General features: G+C 32.1%; 1 protein-coding gene and 2 long non-coding RNA genes across 4 annotated transcripts in view; all 3 read left to right on the forward strand.

The window, feature by feature from the left end:
* LOC139491931 (E3 ubiquitin-protein ligase HACE1-like) overlaps positions 1 to 24,170 on the forward strand; it is a 428,049-nt gene that overhangs the window by 3,151 nt on the left and 400,728 nt on the right. The window contains exons 4-7 of one of the 2 annotated variants that reach the window (XM_071279876.1): positions 3,474 to 3,578; positions 11,752 to 11,827; positions 12,338 to 12,415; positions 13,048 to 13,101. The exons of the other annotated variant lie outside the window; for it this stretch is intronic. Of the exons in view, the coding sequence (XP_071135977.1) occupies positions 3,474 to 3,578; positions 11,752 to 11,827; positions 12,338 to 12,415; positions 13,048 to 13,101 (313 nt within the window). The remainder of the gene's footprint in view (positions 1 to 3,473; positions 3,579 to 11,751; positions 11,828 to 12,337; positions 12,416 to 13,047; positions 13,102 to 24,170) is intronic. 2 annotated transcript variants of the gene reach the window in all.
* Positions 124 to 2,719, forward strand: LOC139491913 (uncharacterized). Its single transcript, XR_011656665.1, has 2 exons — positions 124 to 1,579; positions 1,612 to 2,719. It is a non-coding gene; the product is annotated as an uncharacterized lncRNA (long non-coding RNA).
* LOC139492544 (uncharacterized) lies at positions 8,189 to 10,438 on the forward strand. Its single transcript, XR_011656888.1, has 2 exons — positions 8,189 to 9,062; positions 10,312 to 10,438. It is a non-coding gene; the product is annotated as an uncharacterized lncRNA (long non-coding RNA).

Below are 24,170 nucleotides of genomic sequence, written 5' to 3' on the forward strand. Positions count from 1 at the left end.
ATGTCAAACTTTTGACCCCCCCCCCCCCCCCCCCCCCAATTTTTGGAAAATGACGCAGTCATTGTTCCATTACTGGCGACCTGAACTTCATTACGTTTCTCTGCCTACCGCGCTTGGTTTCGTATTTACTATTTTCTATACAAACTGGAATCTGCTTGTGTTATCATTAATTATGCATGAGAGGTCATTGTGTAGTAATCAGCCAGGAACCAGTTTACAAACTAACTGGTTTCTGCTTGTATTCCACTACACTCGGACAAAGTGTTGTAGTTTGACGGGAACCAGTTTAGAATTTGTAAACTACAAAACGTAATCGGTTATTGTTCATTCCGTTTTGGTGTTTCATACCGACTTTTATGGTTTGAATAAGCTTAAGACCCTTCAAACATTAATGTGATAGGTATATTAAAGACTGTTTTACAAAAGGATGGAACTGTTTTGCTTTCAAAGTCGTACTATAGTGATATCTGTTATGTACGGATTTCCACTCTCACCGGTTAATTTCTTTTTTTACACATGCTTTTGAAACTTCCTGTTTAAACATCGCAAGTTTTAAAATTGTTTTTTTGAGTGAATTTAACTTATTTTAACAATCATGAAGCGTTCCAGAATCATTTTCAAGCAGTTTCTTCTTCTCTTTGATGATGGAAAATAGGTTTTTCTCAAGAAAATACCGCAAGCGATCGCAGAGGAATTGAAACGTACAAGTCAAGTCGGCACCTGGTTAAATTGGCATCTAGTCAAATCGGCACCTATTTGACGTCAATTCGGCATCCAATAATATTTGTTATAATATTTTCTATTCAATTAATTAATAACTGTTACCAAGTACATAGTGAATATGTTGTTGTGTATTTAGGTAAACAACGAAACCAAAGTGAAATTATGTTGTTGTGTATAAAGGTAAACAACGAAGCCCTTACCCAAGCTGTTGTTTTAACAATTAGACAATTATTAAAAAAAAAAATGGAAAACTATGAGTCCCTTTCAATAAATCAAAATTTCATGCCAAATAATAAGCAAATTTAAGGTGTTTTTTTTTCAGTAAAGTTTAAAAAGCATTAAACAAACAATCCTGTAAAATGCTCAACTGGTTTAAATAATGCATAAAAATATCCAATATCTCATGTATTAGTCCAAATAATTATGACGTCTGGCAAGGCTGTTTTATTTTTTTTCTGTGACGTCTTCCTACGAAGTTCGTAGGAAGGCTTTCTTAGGAAGGCGTCCCAGAAAAAAATTAACATAGCCTTGCGGTCATAGAAAGGTGTCCCAGAATAAAATTAAAAAAGCCTTGCCAGACGTAATAATTATTTTGACTACTCATATATATATCATTAAAAATACACCAAAAATGTCATTTAGTTGAGAAAAATAATTATATACAAAATGTACAATGAACACCCAAAAATGTGAAAGTTAGTATTTAACTCTTTTTGCTTAAATACTGAAAAAAATTCTGGCAACCCCTTACTTATTTTTACTCTTTTTGCTTAAAATACTGTTAAAATATATATTTAACATGGGTGACGAATTGACTATATCAGGTGTCGATTTAACCAGGTGCTGATTTGTCCAGGTGCTGATTTGTCCAGGTGCCAATTTAACCAGGTGCCGGTTTGACTAGAATTCTTTGACAAATGTTTGAAATTACCTGAGTTTCATTAGACCTTTGATAACAGTAACAAAAAGATTATTTACTTAATATTTTGTGGTATCAGGTCTGTTCGCGCCCAATACACTTTCGCACCTTGCAGGTTCGCACCTCGCACGTTCGCACCCAAGGTCCGTTCGCACTCTACTCATTCACGTTCAATTTTAATTCAAATTCAAGTTGAATAATTGGAAAATCATGATTGTTGTTTTAAATTGCTTTGGTGTAAATACTGAATGTATATAGCTTGGTATGAGTAAAACATTGAAGATTTTAAAGGAAAAACACAAAAGATAATTGTTTTGAACAGCTTGGTCTCTTTGATCTGAAACAACGAAACAATAAAATATAGGAACCAAAATATAGCAATCCACTATTATAACCAAAACATGATAAAATCTATTCAACACACAGAAAAAAACATAGTCAGAATCTCACTTCATTTTGAAAGAAGTCAATGAAACAAAGTTATAGCAATACACTAACCAAAACATGATTAAGAGTTATTCAACACAAAATAAAACGTTGACAAAATACCACTTTAATTAGAAAGGATTATTATTATTTTTAACAATACGCTATCCAAAACATGATTAAGATTTATTCAACACAAATAAAAATGCTGTCTCACTTTATTTTGAGACAATGACAACAATTATACTTATAAGAAAACACTTGCTTACAGAGTTATTAAACACAAAACCAATTAAGATTGGGTGCGAACATTTAGGGTGTGAAAGTGAAAGGGGGCGAACATGAGTGGGCGCGAACGGACCCGGATTCAGACTATGTACCAGTGAGAAATATACAAGCCTTTCTACGGTATTTATTTGTACAATTCAGGTAGTCTTGACCTATTCATTTGTCTTAAAAAAACAGCCAGTTGTCACCTTCACTTCACACACACACATATATACGAATATCAATTATATGCTTACGAGACATGTTGCATTGTTAAACTAATTACGGTATGTGAAAATCAAGACTTTCATAAAAACTATCCCAATATTAGAGACAGTGGCGTCATTTTTCTTCAGAGCTTTCAGCTCTTTGATTTTTTTTATTTTTTTATAAATAAATGACCAGAATAAAAAAAAAAAGGAAATGTACATGGTATTTAGACAACTATCCAAAAGACAATCTATACCTTAAAAATGTGAAACAATTCAAATGAGTTATAAAAGAATAAACTGTTCTATGCTTATTAAAAGATTAAATGAAAAACAAAATAGCAGACAGCAACTAAAGATATATTCGCTGAAACACTGATGATTAGGATTACTCAACTCTTGGTGTAGCAGCACAATTTAACAAGATAAATTTCAGTTTGAAATAGCTTGTTTAATCAGATCATAAAGAATAAAACAACCCCAAAATAACTAAGATAAAGGTAAAGGTAACTATATATAGATATTAAAGATTATTTGCAATAACTGAAAGCTTGATCAAACCCAATTACAACTAATTGATAAATCAGGTTTTTCAGACTAACATAAAGACTTGATTAACAATATGATAAAAGCGTGCCAATTTGGTTACTCTGCTGGTTGTCAAATAAAAATGTTGTAATATAGTTAGCATGGTTAGACAAAACAATTGTTTAAGCCTTTCAAAAAAATAATTGGCGTGATAGAGTGAAATTTAGTTTTTGATATCTGGGGAAGTTTCATCAGCATTGTTCATTTTGAATTTTATATCTTTTATAAGATTGCTGTTATTTGGTTACCCATGTTAAGTAATTAATTATATTGAAACTTTACACTTTTAATTTGCAAACCATAGATTTATACAAATGAATTAATTTCTTCTTATCTTTTAGTTGTGGCAGTTATGAGTGTCTTAATATTTTATTGAAGAAAGGAGCCAATGTAAACTTTCAGGATATGTCAGGATGTACTCCTTTACACCTAGCTGCTAGAAATGGGTTAGTATTGTATACACAAATAGGATGCTTTGATGTTCTTATATTCTCACTGAGTCCATGAAAATGGCACCCAAGAAAATGAAATATCAGTAGACAATATGGCTTTACTGGTCTTGTGGTATATCTGGATGTGCTGTGTTCTATCCATGACCAGGTAATACCAAAGACTTAAAAATTGATGTTTTCTGCTTCTTCTCTGAAGATTCAGCATTTAGGTTCAGCATTTAAAAGTAAGAGTAATGACTAGTTTGATCAGAAATCACAGAATAATGTTGTCCTGTTAGGGTTACATGTCTTTCTGTCAGCCTTATACAGAGCAGGAATCATATTCATATAAATTCTACATGTTTCTGTCTTGATAATAGTTTCAATTGACCATTACACTCTCTTTACAATATCATCTATATACCCATATCAGTGTTCTCCCCAGAAATTTTGGATAGCATCACATTTTGCGTAAAAAAAAAATAACTGTATTTTTTTTAATGTCATTTAACGCGTCGCGTTGATGCTCTATTTCCTTTATATGTTTTAGTTTATATTGTTCAATTCATAACTGAGAATACAATTAAACTATATTAACCACAAAAACAGTTGTTTCAGTTTATGTTTTCTTTATTCATTTATAGTTACAGAATTATTTTTTTTCTTTTGTGCCAAACAAAAATAAATATGTGGTTTCAGTTACCCAACAATAAGTCAAATGAATGAATGGTTCATTATACCTATAGTGCAACCTGTATATATACAAAACTAAATATCTAGTACACAAAATTAACTATTTTTTATATTATATTAAGTAAAGATAAAGTAGCCAAAAAAAATCAATTTAAAAACTTTTTTTTTATCATGTTTATGAAATTCATTGTTTCATGGCACTCAATGAATTAGTCCCAGTAGTTTCTTATCTTTACATTAAAATGTTATGTATTTTTAACAAAGTTATCCAACAAATAGTCTGTTAATGCGTAGTTTTCCCTCTTGGTATATTTTTTTCTGTCTACTGTCCGTCTGTTGTCATTATCGTGAAAATGCGGATTTTTGTCATATCTCGTCCGGTTCCTCTCCGTAGTTTACACTAAAATGTGCAATGGCGGCCGTAGAAAAATTTACGAAAATGAATCCGAGAATAAACATTGTTTGAAAAGAGATTGTGAATGAATAAGACGCTTTTAATACATTAAATGGATTAAACATAAACTTAAGCCAATTATGATAACGTTTTAAAGAAGTATTAAACTTATCTTAGCTGTAAACCAAAATTCTCGCTCTCGTATTACCCGAAGAGAAAGAAAGTAATTTTTGGAGAGTTGCACAAATAAACGATCTTTTAAAAAAAAATAATAATCGTTTCAAGCTTTGAAATTTCTTAATATGATTGCATTTTTCCATGTCGAAATTGGTGATTGCAGACACGTGGTATTAGTCATGTCACAAGTGTCAGCTTGGGATATTTGCATCTAAACAGTTATCACCCTGAGGGCAATTAACACCTAGCTATTTAATCTCTTAATTGCCTCTAGTGTCCGACTTAAAGGGATTACAATTAAAGGTGATATAATTTTTATGATCATAATCGATAATAGGTGAAAGTACGAAATTGAGGACAGGTAAAATAGCATCTTCAAAATAAATATAGCGTCGCGGGAATAATTATAGCGTCGCGGAAATTATTATAGCATCAGGGTGAAAAAATATAGCGTCGCGGTATACACAGGCAAAATTGCAACGCATGTTTACCAGGCGTTTTTGAAAACGTATTGTAAACATGCGTTTCACCATATGTTTATCATGTGTTTTGAGTAACAGGTGGTAAACATGTGTTTGAAACCATGCGTTTCCCATGCGTTTGAAAAACATGTGGTAAACATGCGTTGATGAACGCATGTGAAACACATGTTTACAAAACACATGAGAAACATGCGTTTGACCATATGTTTACCATATGTTTTAAGAAACACCTGGTAAACATGTGTTTGAAAACATGTGGTTTACATATGTTTGGAAAAACACCTGGTAAACGCATGTTTTGAGTAACACCTGGTAAACATATGTTTAAAAACAGGTTGTTAACGTATGTTTTGAGTAATACCCTATAAACATGTTGATGTTTAAAAACATATGTTTTCATATTTTATACTACTTAAATTAAGGGGGAAAGCATTAAACTTCAAAAAAAGGGGGTATGATTATTTTTTTCTGACTCAGAAGGTTTTTTTTGCACACAGTGTGAACAAATTAAATTAGTTTTTCGACGCTATCAATCAAAATTAAACACTATAAGGTATCATGTGGGAAATCCACATTCAGAATAATATTTTTGTCATCTGCTTGACCAGAATATATTTTTTAATCAAATTGGGGGTCAGATTATTTTTTTTAAACACATCCCCCTTTTTTGAAGTTAAATGGTCTTCCCTTAGTAAGTGTCAGATTGTCTGAGGTAGTTTCTGTCTTGTTCAATGAGGCTCTTTAGAATTAGTGGGAAGAAGCATTTTATCATGTTAAAATCCTGACAAACAATAGTCACTAAATTATGTTCCTCTAATCTGCCAAAGCATGCTACTAGAACAGTTATAACTCTTGGGAATAAACGTCCTTCTCAATTTCTCTTTTCTATACAACTCGACCAACTCAAACACTGTCACTATAAAAAAAAAATTATGACAACTAATTTTATCAAACTACTACCACTTAAAAGAAAAAAGAAATGTAACAAACTAATTGAATAAAAATGAATACAAGGTTCTGGATGAGGGTCCTTTATATCTTTAATTTTCAGACCATTAACATTTTCTCTGTTTCTTCATTTATAATGTTTTTGTGTCCTTTACTTTCAATAATTCTCAATATTCAGTCTAATTATAATTTAGAAGTTGAACCCCATGATTCTCAAATGTTCTTTATTCTATTTTTTGCATTTTTACTCTCCTCTTTCCTTTCTTTATTTTTTTCTCATTATTCTGCACTTTAATTCGTCCATCATTCTTTATTCTTTCCTCCCGAAACGATTTCCAGACCCTCACTTTAGCAAATGTACGAGAGTACGCAAACCCGGAATTCTCACCGTTACCATTTTGTATACTATGACGCAATACCATGGACGCTCACGAGCTGCGGATGGAGGTTTCAATTTTTTTTAAACTAACTGCAAGAATGGACAGAGTCAGAGATATATGGTATAAACAACTCTGGTTGTTCAAACTGATGGTCTTCTTCTTCTCTCCGTATGAGCTTCTTTTATAAGGAACACCAAGGATTATCTCCAACTAAAACAGCGATAAACCGATAAACAAATAAATGGAAATAGATAACTTGTAGATTCACTGGAAGAAACCAGGGAACGATTGAAATGAAACTCAACGCAACGAAAGGTTTTTTGTTTTGATTGGTGACTTGCCACTTGGAAAGCACAAAGAAAGGTAAAAATAAATTTATCATTCACATTTTTTAAAATGGATAAGCAGAAAGATGTAAGCATTAACTTCTCTCTGTGTCGACCATATACCGCCACACCATGCACATCGTCCATAGTCCATACTCTGTAAATAATTTAAGACATCTTCCATACTTCATGTACTTCAACTTTCAGTTCCATTGAGCATGTTGAGTTTTATATATCATAAAATATAATAATACAACACTATCTGACATATGAATGGTATGTTTGTATCTGGGAAAAGGGGGGGGGGTTACTTGCTATATTACTTTTATATTACAGGGTCGCTGTTTCTAGTCCGAGATTACTCTGACGTCCAACGGCTGTTATGTTGGACGTCAGAGTAATCTCGGACTACGCTGTTTCATGCCCTGCTGGTTATAAATAGGGTACCAGTCCCTTATTTATGACCTTCTTGTGAGAACAGGTTTTTTTGTTAACAAAGTATTTGTCTTCTAGGGGCGTTGGAGGGGTCCTGATTGCAAAATCCGGGGCATAAAAACATGAAATCCAGAGGGGTGGGTCTTTTCGTCACCCAAAACACCACCAAACACCCTGAAAACCATTGACCACCTTTTGTCAAATCATACATGCACAGAGTTTGGGATACACAGTCACTGTTTGATTTTATATGATTTTAGTATATGTAAAAACTTAATCATTCCAAGTAAATAAGTAATAGGTCAACTGTTTTGTGTGTAGTGAATGCCAAGTTTAACATAACCTTTACAGTATCTCATTTTCACAGCTGGTTAAATTGGTCAACAGTGGCAGATCCAGAAATGTTGATAAAAGTGGGGTGTTGCACTGACTGCCAATTGCAAACTGGGGCCTTCTCCAGTCATGCGTGATGATTCTTCAATAATTCCTTTAAAGGTAATTTAAATAAAAAAATAAAATATCCATCCTACATGTGTCTTACGGACCACTCTGAAGTGGGTATTCTTTTCTGAAATGTTTAAAAAAAATTTTACACAAGGTTTATGACCACTAAAGAAAGGTTGGGATTGATTTTGGGAGTTTTGGTTCCAACAGTTTAGGAATAAGGATCAGAAAGGGTCCAAAATGAAACTTTGTTTGATTTCATCAAAAAATGAATTATTAGGGTTCTTTGATATGCCAAATCTAACCGTTTATTTAGATTCTGAATTTTTGGTCCTGTTTTCAAATTGGTCTGCATCAAGGTCCAAAAGGTCCAAAATTAAACTTAGTTTGATTTTAACAAAAAATTATTTCTTTGGGTTCTTTGATATGCTGAATCTAAACATGTACTTAGATTTTTGATTATGGGCCAAGTTTTCAAGTTTCAGATCGGGGTCCAAAATTAAACTTTGTTTGATTTTAACAAAGATTGAATATATGGGGTTCGTCAATATGCTGAATCTAACCATGTATTTAGATATTTAATATTTAGGCCCGGTTATCAAATTGGTTCACATTGAGGTCTAAAGGGTCTAAAATTGAACATTATTTGATTTCATTTGATTTCATCAAAAATTGAATTCTTGGGGTTCTATGATATGCTGAATCTAACCATGTATTTAGATTTTGGATATTGGACCATAATAGATAAATGTCCAATTTAAAAATTTTAAGTTTTTAAGTTAAAGTTCTTAGACCACATTTATTCTGTGTCAGAAACCTATCATGCCTATGTTGTGTCAACTATTTAATCACAATCCAAATTCAGAGCTGTATCAAGCTTAAATGTTGTGTCATACTTGCTCCACATGTTCAGGATTTGACCTCTGCAATCTTATAAAGCTGTGCACTGTGGAGCATCTGGTTTACTAAACATAGGTACATAAGATGGGTATATAATCTTTAATTCAGTAAATTGTAATAAAATCAATATTTTAATTGTTTTAATTTCAGAGGTCATTTTTCCACAAAAACAAGCTAATAAATGTCAATGGGCCTGATGAAGTTGAGTTTTTTTGGACTTTTGGGAGAAATGAAACATATATAAGTGAAGAAAAGTAAAGAAAAGGGGAAAATATTACAGACACGGTACATGGACACCAGCATGAGCAAGTTAAGACAAGGTAATATGTTATATAGAATATATATATATTTATGAATGTTTTATTAACTTGTGACCTCAACCAATCAAATTATATCACCACTAAATGAAGTGGGTGGTAAACAGGAATTTCCTTGACCAAATTCACATGTAAACATTAAAAAATAACATAGAAAATATGATAAACAAATACCACCTTAGCAATTCAGCAAAGCTATCGATAAAAAAGTGTCACAATGCCATCATCGCACTTCGACTTAATCAAAATTTGCAATACTGCGTTAACCCATTGCACATCAGCATGACATTCGTGGTGCAGAATCCTGCATGTGGGATTACAATGTTACTTTTGAATTTCTTTGCCCTCAACAACAAAAAAGTAGTAAAATTTAAAACATAATTATTTTGCAATTTGGATTATTAGGAAGTTTATATTAGTTAGACAAAACACATTAACATGTACTTTTATGCTTTAAAAATGACATGTAAAGTATATCAAACAATTAAAACTAGAGAAAGGTGACAGTTGAGGATGCAAACAGAAATTGTTTCCTTTATTAGTTATAATGAGTTATTTGATAAAAAATAAAAGATCACTGTTTAAATAGGTATTGTGATATATATGTGATTTTCAATGGTTTTAACTTTTTAGTTCCCTTTCTGTGGTCTGTCCATCCAGTTTTCCACACTTTTTTATGCCCCTTTAATATGTATGGGCATTTTGTTTCTCGGTTTGTGCATTGGTTTCTCTGTCCGTCTTTTTTCATGGTTAGCTACTGACCCCTACAGATCCATAGAGGGTAAGTAAAATCCATAGGGGGTGAGGCCGGAGGCCAAATCCCCTATGAATTTTATTCACCCTCTATGGATCTGTAGGGGGTCAGTAGTTAACCGTATAACGAATTTATCGGACACCAGACTTTTTCTGCTGCGTTCTGTTGAAAAAATTAACAATGAAACACAACAACATTAACAGATGACGTCACCATTAACGTGTCATGAACCTCTTATGAAACTTACTAACCCCAAACGTTCTCATAGGGGGTCACCATGTGACGGCGTTTAACCAATCACAACGTGATAATTCAGCTGTGGTCCGATAAATTGTAATGCAATACTGACAGAATGCTTGTAAATATTCAAATGTTCATGTATCACTGTAAGTAATAATAATATTAACCTTAATTTGTTTATTTTGCTTGTTTTAAAATCAAGATATATTGATAGTTAGTTGCTGTTATTATAAAATTTGCATCTTGCGTTTATTTCAGAATCTGCCATGGAAAGAAACTGTTAAAAGAAGAAAAAAAGATGAAGAAATAGACTTTAACTTGTGTTACTTATATGTACATTTTATTATACTATTAACAAATTTTTAAAATATATTCTGTTACCAAAGATGAGAATTTATTATCAAACATGCCATTTTAAGAAAACATGCATGTATAGAAATTGGTTTAATTTTAAGCTGATGGGATGGTTAAGGGGTTCTCATCTTATCTTACAATTTGTAAGCGTTCTTAAAAATCCTTAAAAAAACCATGTCAAAGTGTAAACTGTAAAGCTGTAGATTCTTTATTGATTTAAACATCTGCATTCAGACGAAATGCTCATATGATGCAATAGAATTGATACCATGAAAGTTTTATTTCAAATGAATAATTCACATGATGACATGTTTTGTTCATATATTCTACATGTTATTAGAACCCCTCAGTTATTCTGAAATTGATTGCCTTGAGTGCAAGAGGTTATTAAAGGTTCAAACAGGGACCGAGTCAATGCAAAGACTTGAAAACTGGTATAAGCTGCTTTGCTAGGCAAAAAGCATTTTAAGAAGTAAGAGCAGACTGAATCAACACATAGTCAGAATTTTGTGTCCAGGTAGGGAGACATATCTTCCTGCAAACTGTTACTTTGTGAGTTAGGGTGTCAGTCTTATGCAAATTAGGGTTGGAGCTCATTTCTGATTATCATGATCTCATAGCCTGAATATGCATATGACCTGCAACTGGAAGTAAAGCAACCATCATCCAAACATATGTTTACCATACGGTTTATGATCATCTGTTAACCATATGTTCTCAAACATATGGTTACCATGAACATGCGTTTATCATGTGTTTTCAAACGCATGTTTCACATAAACATCTGTTTACCATGTGTTTTCAAACGCATGTTTTCCATAAACGCATGTAAATAATACGTTCTCCAAACATGCGTTTAACGTACGGTGCTCCAAACATGCGTTTCTGACATGTTTTGAAACATACAGTAAATTCCTGGTAAACATGTGTTTACATGCGTTGCAATTTTGCCTGTGTACCGCGACGCTAAAACGGCCTGGGGAGAACACTGCCCATATAGCAGGTTATTTTCAAGGGGTGTAAATTTTCGCTTATTTTTGCGGAAAGAACAAAAATAAATTCCGCCAATTTAAAATGCACATGCAAATGTATTGATAAAAGTTTTGATTCCGCCAAAATAATAAACACCAAAATATTAACCGCCAAAATATTTCGTATACCTTTAATATTGAGTTATTCAATGAAATCGTGAAATTTTTCGCCCTCGAAAATAACCCACTATACGGTATATCATCCTGATCATGCATGACATATTTGACACTTTATCCTCAGCACTGAAGCAGCAAACAATCAATCAATCAATCATCTTTATACTAATAGACACAAATGTTATTGATTTTTCAGCCAAAGAAAGTGTATCAATAAATTGCTGGAATATAAAGCAGATGTGAACATCAGAAATAATGAAGGTTTGACCACAGTAAGTTGGTATCCCAAGTGTTTTTTATTCACTCAGGATAAGTCAGTTGTTTTTGAAATATTAACTTTTCATAGTTACAAAAGACAATAAAATTACAATTCTTACATGTATTTGGTCCACCTTTATATATAAATATAAATAATATTGCTCCTGTGATCATTCAAAACTTATCCCTCATAAAAGGTCAGTTTTTCTCTTCTCCAGAGGTTGGCCGTTATATACAGTTTTGACTGTATGCAGAAAATGAAGGATTGAACAAAAAAAAAAAAAAAACTCAATAAAAACAACAGGTGAACAATAACACTTCTACAGGGTAGGCGTTCTGTCTCCATATATTGTATCTGTTATGTTGGTTGGGAAGAAGGAAACAAGTGTTATATAATTTGTTTACATGATCATGATGATAATCATTTGTATTTTATCCTGTAGATTCATTGGTTGGCAGTGAACGGTAGGACAGAATTGTTACCCGATTTGTTTATGTATACACATTTGTTATTTATCATGTAGATTCATTGGTTGGCAGTGAATGGAAGGACAGAATTGTTACACGATTTGTTTATGTATACACAAGATGTTGATGTTGAGGCAAGTATTTTCTATAAATTTGAGGCCTAATGTCAGCATGCCATTTCTTATGATGGGTTTTTCGGATTCATTGCTCATCAATTAAATATGTTTACCAAATATCTATATATCTAACATATACTGGTTTGGTCTCTTGTGGACAGTTGTCTCATTGGCAATCATACCACATCTTGATTTTTATATGAAAGAAATTTTGTTGATGTATTTTTCTATGTAACTGTAATCAGGCTTCATGTGACATGCTTTAACATTTGTTTTCCCAATTTTTGTTGTGTAAATACTAATGGGAAGCACATGCTCTCATGAATTCTGTTTTAGAGAATAAACCATTGGTGTTCCTTTTTGAATGATTTTTCACAGTCATTTTTGGGGCCCTTTATAGATTGCAGTTTGGGGTACGCCAAGGCTCTCTGTTTGAAAGCCTTACTTCGACCTACATGTATTATAAGTATAATGGTTTACTTTGAGCTTATTGTGACTTGGGTGGAGACTGGAGAGTTGTCTCATTGGCACTCATACCACATCTTCTCATATCTACTGAATAGGATCTCCACAAATTTTGGAATGCCTCTCAAAAGTGTTCTGTCAAACAAAGGTACAGATTCATGTAATGTAATTATTTCTCTTTATAGGATGCTCAAGGACAAACAGCTTTACATGTTGCCTGTCAGAATGGTCACAAATCTGTAAGTAACTTAGTACTGTACATTTTGTACATGTCTCATGAAAAATCTATATTTTCTTTTAGAAGTGTTTCAAGTTAAGGGGGTACCCAACACTAAACCCCAAAAAAATCCTGTCATTTAAGTTTTCTTAATTTTTTTTTCATTGATAAACTAGGCCAACCTAAACATCTTGTAAAAAATTTAAAAGATTTGAACCATAGGTTTGAAAGATTTGGCAACTCAAATATGGCATCTTTTACATACTAGTATCGGCCAAAATTGGAAGTTTCTGAAATATGGGTATAGGATTGAATTTATTAAAATTTTTAAAATTTAATCCTAAATTGACAATAGCATAGCTAATAATGAGGCCATACTTAAAAATATTTTGGTTTGCCCAAACCCTACCCAAAGGTTGAGACAGTGAGTAGGTAGGAAGGCATTTTTTTTTTTCTTCAAAAAAAAGAAATTGAAGTATCAGATGTTTATTAGTCTTCATGCCTATTTGATTAAAAAAAAACTTCTTCAAATCAGAACAATAAAAGAATTTGAGTTGGCAGCTTTTTAGCTCACCTGTCCCGAAGGGACAAGTGAGCTTATGCCATCACTTGGCGTCCGTCGTCGTCCGTCGTCTGTCGTCGTCTGTCGTTGTCTGTCGTCGTAAACTATTTCAAGAATCTTCTCCTCTGAAACTACTGGGCCAAATACTTTCAAACTTTAACTGAATGTTCCTTAGGGTATCTAATTTATAAATTGTATCCGAAGTTTTGATCTATCAACAAACATGGTCGCCATTGCTAAAAATAGAACATAGGGGTCAAATGCAGTTTTTGGCTTATAACTCAAAAACCAAAGCATTTAGAGCAAATCTGACAGGGGTAATATTGTTTATCAGGTCAAGATCTATCTGCCCTGAAATTTTCAGATGAATCAGACAACCCGTTGTTGGGTTGCTGCCCCTGAATTGGTAATTTTAAGGAAATTTTGCTGTTTTTGGTTATTATCTTGAATATTATTATAGATAGATATAAACTGTAAACAGGAATAATGTTCAGCAAAGTAAGATTTACAAATAAGTCAACATGACGGAAATGGTCAGTTGTCTCCTTTAGGAGTTATTGCCCTTTATAGTCAATTTTTAATCATTTTTCGTAAATCTTAGTAATCTTTTACAAAAATCTTCTCCTCTGAAACTACTGGGCCAAATACTTCCAAACTTTAATTGAATGTTCCTTAGGGTATCTAGTTTGTAAATTGTATCCGAAGATATGATCTATCAACAAACATGGTCGCCATTGCTAAAAATAGAACATAGGGGTCAAATGCAGTTTTTGGCTTATAACTCAAAAACCAAAGCATTTAGAGCAAATCTGACATGGGGTAATATTGTTTATCAGGTCAAGATCTATCTGCCCTGAAATTTTCAGATGAATCAGACAACCTGTTGTTGGGTTGCTGCCCCTGAATTGGTAATTTCAAGGAAATTTTGCTGTTTTTGGTTATTATCTTGAATATTATTATAGATAGAGATAAACTGTAAACAGGAATAATGTTCAGCAAAGTATGATTTACAAATAAGTCAACATGACGGAAATGGTCAGTTGACCCCTTTAGGAGTTATTGCCCTTTATAGTCAATTTTTAACCATTTTTATACGACCGCAAAATTTGAAAAAATTTTCGTCGTATATTGCTATCACGTTGGCGTTGTCGTCTGCGTCGTTGTCGTCGTCCTCGTCCTCGTCCGAATACTTTTAGTTTTTGCACTCTAACTTTAGTAAAAGTGAATAGAAATCTATGAAATTTTAACACAAGGTTTATGACCACAAAAGGAAGGTTGGGATTGATTTTGGGAGTTTTGGTCCTAACATTTTAGGAATAAGGGACCAAAAAGGGCCCAAATAAGCATTTTCTTGGTTTTCGCACTATAACTTTAGTTTAAGTTAATAGAAATCTATGAAATTTTGACACAAGGTTTATGACCACAAAATAAATGTTGGGATTGATTTTGGGAGTTTTGGTTCCAACAGTTTAGGAATTAGGGGCCAAAAAAGGGCCCAAATAAGCATTATTCTTGGTTTTCGCACAATAACTTTAGTTTAAGTAAATAGAAATCAATGAAATTTGAACACAATGTTTAACACCACAAAAGGAAGGTTGGTATTGATTTTGGGAGTTTTGGTCACAACAGTTTAGGAATTAGGGGCCAAAAAGGGACCCAAATAAGCATTTTTCTTGGTTTTCCCACCATAACTTTAGTATAAGTAAATAGAAATCTATGAAATTTAAACACAAGGTTTATGACCATAAAAGGAAGGTTGGTATTGATTTTGGGAGAGTTTAGGAATAAAGGGCCCAAAGGGTCCAAAATTTAACTTTGTTTGATTTCATCAAAAATTGAATAATTGGGGTTCTTTGATATGCCGAATCTAACTGTGTATGTAGATTCTTAATTTTTGGTCCTGTTTTCAAATTGGTCTACATTAAGGTCCAAAGGGTCCAAAATTAAACTTAGTTTGATTTTAACAAAAATTGAATCCTTGGGGTTCTTTGATATGCTGAATCTAAAAATGTACTTAGATTTTTTATTATTGGCCCAGTTTTCAAGTTGGTCCAAATCAGGGTCCAAAATTAAACTTTGTTTGATTTCATCAAAAATTGAATAATTGGGGTTCTTTGATATGCCAAATCTAACTGTGTATGTAGATTCTTAATTTTTGGTCCTGTTTTAAAATTGGTCTACATTAAAGTCCAAAGGATCCAAAATTAAACTAAGTTAGATTTTAACAAAAATTGAATTCTTGGGTCTCTTTGATATGCTGAATCTAAACATGTACTTAGATTTTTGATTATGGGCCCAGTTTTCAAGTTGGTCCAAATCAGGATCCAAAATTATTATATTAAGTATTGTGCAATAGCAAGAAATTTTCAATTGCACAGTATTCAGCAATAGCAAGAAATCTTCAATTGCACAGTATTCAGCAATAGCAAGAAATCTTCAATTGCACAGTATTGTGCAATAGCAAGAAATCTTCAATTGCACAGTATTGTGCAATAGCAAATATTTTCAATTGCACAGTATTGCACAATAGCAAGAAATATCTAATTGCACAATATTGTGCAATAGCAAGAAAATCCAATAGGATTTCAATTGGAGTTATCTTTCTTTGTCCAGAATAGTAGTTGAATCAACTTAAATCATTGTTTTATACAATATACAATGTATATTCACTTTTACTACCAACTGATAGATTAAAACAATCTTTACCATTTAGTAATAACAAGCACTTTTTTACATTTTAATATTTTATGATGTATTTAAATGAGTAGTTATTGTTGCAAACTTCATTAGAAATTTGAATTGAGATCAGTTTTGAAATAAGGGAAAGGGGGATGTGAAAAAAAAATTGGGGGGTCAATTTTTTTCATTTCAGATTTCATAAATAAAAAGAAAATTTCTTCAAACATTTTTTTCAGAGGATTAATATTCAACAGCATAGTGAATTGCTCAAAGGCAAAAAAATTTTTTTAAGTTCATTAGACCACATTCATTCTGTGTCAGAAACCTATGCTGTGTCAACTATTTAATCACAATCCAAATTTAGAGCTGAATCCAGCTTGAATGTTGTGTCCATACTTGCCCCAACCGTTCAGGGTTCAACCTCTGCGGTCGTATAAAGCTGCGCCCTGCGGAGCATCTGGTTCGTAAATCTTAGTAATCTTTTACAAAAATCTTCTCCTCTGAAACTACTAGGCCAAATACTTCCAAACTTTAACTGAATGTTCCTTAGGGTATCTAGTTTGTAAATTGTATCCGAAGTTGTGATCTATCAACAAACATGGTCGCCATTGCTAAAAATAGAACATAGGGGTCAAATGCAGTTTTTGGCTTATAACTCAAAAACCAAAGCATTTAGAGCAAATCTGACATGGGATAATATTGTTTATCAGGTCAAGATCTATCTGCCCTGAAATTTTCAGATGAATCAGACAACCTGTTGTTGGGTTACTGCCCCTGAATTGGTAATTTTAAAGAAATTTTGCTGTTTTTATACGACCACAAAATTTGAAAAATTTTTCGTCGTATATTGCTTTCACGTTGGCGTCGTCGTCAACGTCTTCGTCGTCGGCGTCGTCGTCGGCGTCGTCGTCGGCGTCCGAATACTTTTAGTTTTCGCACTCTAACTTTAGTAAAAGAGAATAGAAATCAATGAAATTTTAACACAAGGTTTATGACCACAAAAGGAAGGTTGGGATTGATTTTGGGAGTTTTGGTCCCAACATTTTAGGAATTAGGGGCCAAAAAGGGCCCAAATATGCATTTTCTTGGTTTTCGCACTATAACTTTAGTTTAAGTGAATAGAAATCTATGAAATTTTGACACAAGGTTTATGACCACAAAAGGAAGGTTGGGATTGATTTTGGGAGTTTTGGTTCCAACAGTTTAGGAATTAAGGGCCAAAAAAGGGCCCAAATAAGAATTATTCTTGGTTTTCGCACAATAACTTTAGTATAAGTAAATAGAAATCAATGAAATTTTAACACAAGGTTTATGACCACAAAAGGAAGGTTGGGATTGATTTTTGGAGTTGAGGTCACAACAGTTTATGAATTAGGGGCCAAAAAGGGGCCCAAATAAGCATTATTTTCGTTGTCCGAATACTTTTAGTTTTTGCACCATAAGTAAATAGAAATCTATGAAATTTAAATACAAGGTTTATGACCATAAAAGGAAGGTTGGGTTTGATTTTGGGAGTTTTGGTCCTAACAGTTTAGGAATAAGGGGCCCAAAGGGTCCAAAATTGAACTTTGTGATTTCAGCAAAAATTGAATAATTGGGGTTCTTTGATATGCCGAATCTAACTATGTATGTAGATTCTTAATTTTTGGTCCCGTTTTCAAATTGGTCTACATTAAGGTCCAAAGGGTCCAAAATTAAACTTAGTTTGATTTTAACAAAAATTGAATCCTTGGGGTTCTTTGATATGCTGAATTTAAAAATGTACTTAGATTTTTAATTATTGGCCTAGTTTTCAAGTTGGTCCAAATGGGGGTCCAAAATTAAACTTTGTTTGATTTCATCAAAAATTAAATAAATGGGTTCTTTGATATGCCAAATCTAACTGTGTATGTAGATTCTTAATTTTTGGTCCAGTTTTCAAATTGGTCTACATTAAGGTCCAAAGGGTCCAAAATTAAACTAAGTTTGATTTTAACAAAAATTAAATTCTTGGGCTTATTTGATATGCTTTATCTAAATATGTACTTTGATTTTTGATTATGGGCCCAGTTTTCAAGTTGGTCCAAATCAGGATTCCATATCAAGTATTGTGCAATAGCAAGAAATTTTCAATTGCACAGTATTGCACAATAGCAAGAAATATCTAATTGCACAATATTGTGCAAAAGCAATTAATTTTCAATTGGAGTTATCTTTCTTTGTATAGAATAGTAGTTGATAATATATGTTGGAAATTTGCCAGACATGACTATGATGTCATTTTCTATTTTTATTTGCCAATAACTTTTTGTAAATAACTTCATTGGAAATTTGCCAATATAAAATGTTGCTGATGAAGCTTTTTTTACTTATCTTATCTAAAATGTTTTTAGATAATGTATGTTGGACATTTGCCAGACATGACTATGATGTCATTTTCTATTTTTATTTGCCAATAACTTTATGTAAATAACTTCATAGGAAATTAGCCAATATAAAATGTTGCTGATGAAGTTTTTTTTATTGTTTTATACAATAAACAATGTATATTCACTTTTACTACCAACCAATCTTTACCATTCAGTGATAACAAGCACTTTATTTTACATTTTAATATTTTATGATGTATTTAAAAGAGTAGTTATTGTTGCAAACTCCATTAGAAATTTTTGGAGAAAGGGAAACGGGGATGTGAAAAAAGGGGGGGGGGGTTTAAATTTTTCTCATTTCAGATTTCATAAATAAAAAGAAAATTTCTTCAAACATTTTTTTGAGAGGATTAATATTCAACAGCATAGTGAATTGCTCAAAGGCAAAAAAAAAAAAAAAAAAAAAAAAAAAAAAAACTTTTAAGTTCATTAGACCACATTCATTCTGTGTCAGAAACCTATGCTGTGTCAACTATTTAATTTTAGATTTAAAAAGTTTGAAGAAGAAATCTTTAATTGATTTGTAAAATCTTGACATTTGTTTTGTGTAAAAAAAACCCATGTAATGTCAAAAATTTGATCACAATCCAAATTCAGAGCTGTATCACGCTTGAATGTTTTGTCCATACTTGCCCCAACTGTTCAGGGTTCGACCTCTGTGGTCGTATAAAGCTGCGCCCTGCGGAGCACCTGGTTGGTTATTATCTTGAATATTATTATAGATAGAAATAAACTGTAAACAGCAAACTAAGATCTTCAATTAAGTCAAATTGACCAAAATTGTCAATTGACCACTTAAGGAGTTATTGCCCTTTAAAGACTTTTTCCACAATTTGTTCATCATGTTGACTTACTTTAAAAAATCTTCTCCTTTGAAACTGCTGTATCAATTTCAGCCAAACTTAGGCTAAATGAGTTTCAGAGTATCTAGTATAAATTTTATATTTTATTTCCTTGTATGTCAAGAAACATAGCTCCTATGGCTAAAATAGAACATAGGAGAAAATGATTATTTTTTTTGGCTTTTGAAGAAAATAGGACGATCCAAAAAACATTTAAATAAATTGAAAAGCCAAAATAATCATTGATGAGAGATTTAACCAAAAGAATTAAGGTGAGCGATTCAGGCTCTTGAGAGCCTCTTGTTTCTGGGTAGGTAGTGTTTGGGCAAACAAACCTATTATTTATTATGGCCTGATAGCTGAGGTGAATATTAGTTCACTGATACCCCTTTCTTTTAAGTTTTTTATTCCGGATTTAAAATTTTGCCAGAACTTTAATAGGGGGTATCAGAATCGGCCCTGTAAAGTGAATTCTGTGCTTCTAGTATTTGAAGAAGAATTTTTTTTTTTTTTTTTAAATGTGTCGTTTAATTTTTTCATAAAACTAAGTATTTGGAGTGCTTTACTAGTCGGTTGTTCTTGCAAATTTTTTTAAAAATTTAACCGTTAGATTTTTTGGTATTTAAGTTTAAATTACGCCCCACCCTCAAATTGGTTCATTAAATAAGAGAAAAATCTATTCAAAAAGTACAACATGGCCATATTTTTGTTCATCTTTTGAACTAGGCGTTAGCTATTTGGCATGTGGATGTATCATCACAGGGTTAAGTGTCTTGACCTTCAAATGTGACCTCAAGGTCAACTTTATGGTTTTTTTTCTGTGAAAAACACAACCATGTAGGCCATAACTTCTTTGTCTTTTGACCTAGGCCTTACATCTTTGGCATGTGGATGTATCATCATGAGGTGGTGTGCCTTCTTCACTTTCAATTGCAGGGGCAAAAAAAGGATGTAACTAATTTTTGATTTCAGATACGAGCTGTTGAAATTAAAAGCATCACACGCCAAAAATACACATGATACATAGGGAAAAGCTTTAAAGTTTGCAGATGCTTTACATGATCAAGGTTTTCAATTTATTTGTCTTTTGGCCAGATTCAAAAATATACAGTTCAAAACTTAACGACAAAACCATTGGTGCAAAGAACCATGGCTCATGAGAGATGAAATAGAGCTGACTGTGCAAAATCCTTATACTGTTAAATCAAGTTCGTTAAACATAGAAATTTTTTAGTATTTCTGCAGAGGTTATGAAAATTAGATACAACTGGTTTTTAAGTTAAAAGCACGGCAGTTACAAGTTTCACATTATTTTGGGGCCCTTTATTATTATAGAGAATGATTACTCTATTCAGTAATAATCTTGAATTGAGACTTGAGAAGAAACATTTTCACTTGTCACTTGCAATAACACCACACTTCCTTTTTTATATTTCTTTCAAAATTGCATTTGATAAAAAAAATTCGGAAAGATACACAAGTTAACATGACAAAAGCACAACAAAAGACAATAACACATTTTGCTATCCCTTCGAAATTTAAATTTGATAAAGTGAAAATGACATGTTCTATTTATATCATACATGTGTAGTTTCAGTTTCAACTATGATTCTAAATATAGACTTTATTTTCACTAAAATTGCGGAAGGAATAGAAGACACCCGTTAATTTTCTACACATGTCAGGATAAAGGTTGGAAAAAGATACTAGAAAGATATAGTTTTTTTTTTATTCAGATAAATTAAGAAAGCAAAAATATGTGGAGTGTTTTTTGGACTGAATTGGACGTTTTTTTCTTCTTTTTGCCTTGTTTCATGACATGTAAATGATGCACTGGTCATGCATGCTGGTGGTTGATTATCCCTCTGAGTATTTCTAACTTTTTACATGAATATAAATCATGCAATGAAATATTCAATTGCACTTTAAAAAATATGACAGCAATTATAAAATTATAAATTATTCGTAATCTTTTTTACATTACTACATGTATTACTAATTAACATGATTAAGGCCATAGTGTATTTCATTAAAAACTACATGTATAGTTTAAATAAAAAGTATTGTGGAGTCAATTCAGTTTTGATTTAATCAATTTGATAAGAAGATCTACGAACATAAGCATTGTGTAATTGTCCAGGGATTCTTATTTATTTGGTTAAAATTTTATTGTCGGAGGGAGCTACCATTTGAGAGGGGGGGGGGGGGGGGGGGGTAGAAGGGGTCCTGATCCCGAAATCCTGGCTTAAAAACATGTAATCCCAAAGGTCCAGAATTAAAATAAATTTAAATCCCGACATTCCGAAATTCGAAAAGAGAATTTCCGGATCTCGAAAGGGTCAATCCCTAAATCCCGACCTTAAAAACATACGATCTCGGAGTCCTTATAAAGGTCCTATCCACCCTCATTTGAGGAGGGGGGCTTGGATGAAATTTGAAAAAAGGCAAGACAGACTTTTGAACCAACAAAGGCAGGATCATTAATTTGGCATAACCAGCAGGATGACAATTTATGAAAACAATTTCAGTAAACTAATGAAAATTGCAGGTCTGTAAAGAATGAAAAATAAAAAATGCAGGACAATAATGATGATAACAACTATAAAAAAAATGCAGGACAAAATTTTAAATCTTTACGTCCTGGTTTTCTTTTGGTAAATTTATTTCACTTTGAAATTTCCCTATTATGTCTCATTGAAGATTATTTTATGGAAAATGAGTAACTTTAAATGAATTAAAAGATTAAATGAATAACAAAGGGTGTACAGCTGGTCTTTGCAATAATGTAAACATTCTGATCATGATCTTTTAAAAGCTTGCATATTCAATTTAATTCAATTCAATATTTTATTGGAAAGAGCACAATAGAGGCGTGATCCAAATACAGACATTTATAATATTAAACAACATATAAATGGAATAAAGATGCATATAACAAGTCATAAGCCAATTCTATGTATACCAACCAATACATTATAAACTGATATTGATACCATAAACTTATACATCAGTATTATTCTAGATTTTCATAAATTTACTTAAAACACACAATATAAGATATATATATATGTATATTCACAAACTACTGTAAAAGATTATTATCTGATGAAACGGTATGGTGGTCTCTCAAATCAAGAGCTTCTTCAATAAACATACAAATAGATTTTAATTCTTTTTCAGACATAGGATTTAACATTTTGGTAAAATTTTCATCCAAATTATTTGAATTAATATCATTAATTTTATATTTAGATCTAATTTTGTTATAGTACGGACATTCAATCAAGAAATGTATCTCATTTTCAAATTCCTGTGCAAAATTTACAAAATCTTTCATTAGAGGGTATTTTTGGTCTTGCATACCTACCAGTTTCTATTGCTATAATGAGTGTGCACTTATTCTTAATTTAGTGAGTTCTTTTCTAAGGTATCTAGGAACATCAAAGTTTAAATATTCTTGTTGTTTAAATTTAGTATAAATTTTACTAAAAAATGAAAGTATACCACAGTTTCCATCTTTTATCTGAGATAGTTCATATATAATTTTTTTTTTTTAGAAATCTTCTAGTTTCTGTTTGAAATTACTATTACAATGCTTGTTTTGAAGGGTATTCCAATATATTTCATTAATTCAGATAGTTTATTAGACCATGAATTTTCTCTATTTGTGAGAGTTTTGTCCACTTCAAAAGCAGCCTTGAGAATTTCATGCGAACCACCAGACCGTTCACCAATATCACTGAGACGCACATACTATTTATACATAAGTTGATAACATTTAATGCTAATGGGTAAAGTGCCCAATTCACACCGCACTGCTAGATTGGAAGACTTTTCATGAACCCCAAGTATGTTTTTAAATATGGAGTTTTGTGTTTTTTCTAATTTACTTTTGTCTAAGGCTTCAAAATTTGGTTTGAATTCTGATATTCATACTTCTGATCCATAAGTTAAAATAGGAATTATCATTGAATTAAAAAGCTGGAGCCGAGTCTTAACAGACAAATTTTCACTATATGGTAGTTTTGACTTCAATGCAAAATATGCTTTTTTAGCTTTATCTGAGAGGCTTGACACTGCCTGTATAAATTTTCCAGAGCTATGAAAATCAACTCCTAAGTATTTATAACAATCAACAACTTTAATTGCATTAGAACTGTAATAAAAGTAAAAGCTTTCTTTATTTACTTTATTTTTAGAGAAAATTATAATTTTTGTTTTCTTAAGGTTCGAGTCCAGTTTCCATTCAGTACTATATTTTTGTAAGGAATCAAGAGAGTTCTGGAGACCATCTGGATTCCGATATCAATAATAAATCATCAGCATACAATAAATGGTTCACTTTTTGACCGTTTAAATTAACTACACTAGTTGAGTTTGTATCTAAGTATTTTCCTATGTCATCAACAAATATATTAAATAAAGTTGGACTTAAACTGTCTCCTTGTTTGACTCCCTGATTAGCAAAGAAAGGCTTAGTAAACATATTTTGATATTTACATGAATATAAGGTATTAGAGTACATGTCATGCAGTATATCATAAAATTTGCCTTGTGTTCCTTTATTTTGTAATTTTAAAAATAGAGCTGATCTCCAGAC

Source organism: Mytilus edulis, chromosome 10 (assembly GCF_963676685.1).
Source record: "Mytilus edulis chromosome 10, xbMytEdul2.2, whole genome shotgun sequence".
Classification (NCBI taxonomy): domain Eukaryota; kingdom Metazoa; phylum Mollusca; class Bivalvia; order Mytilida; family Mytilidae; genus Mytilus; species Mytilus edulis.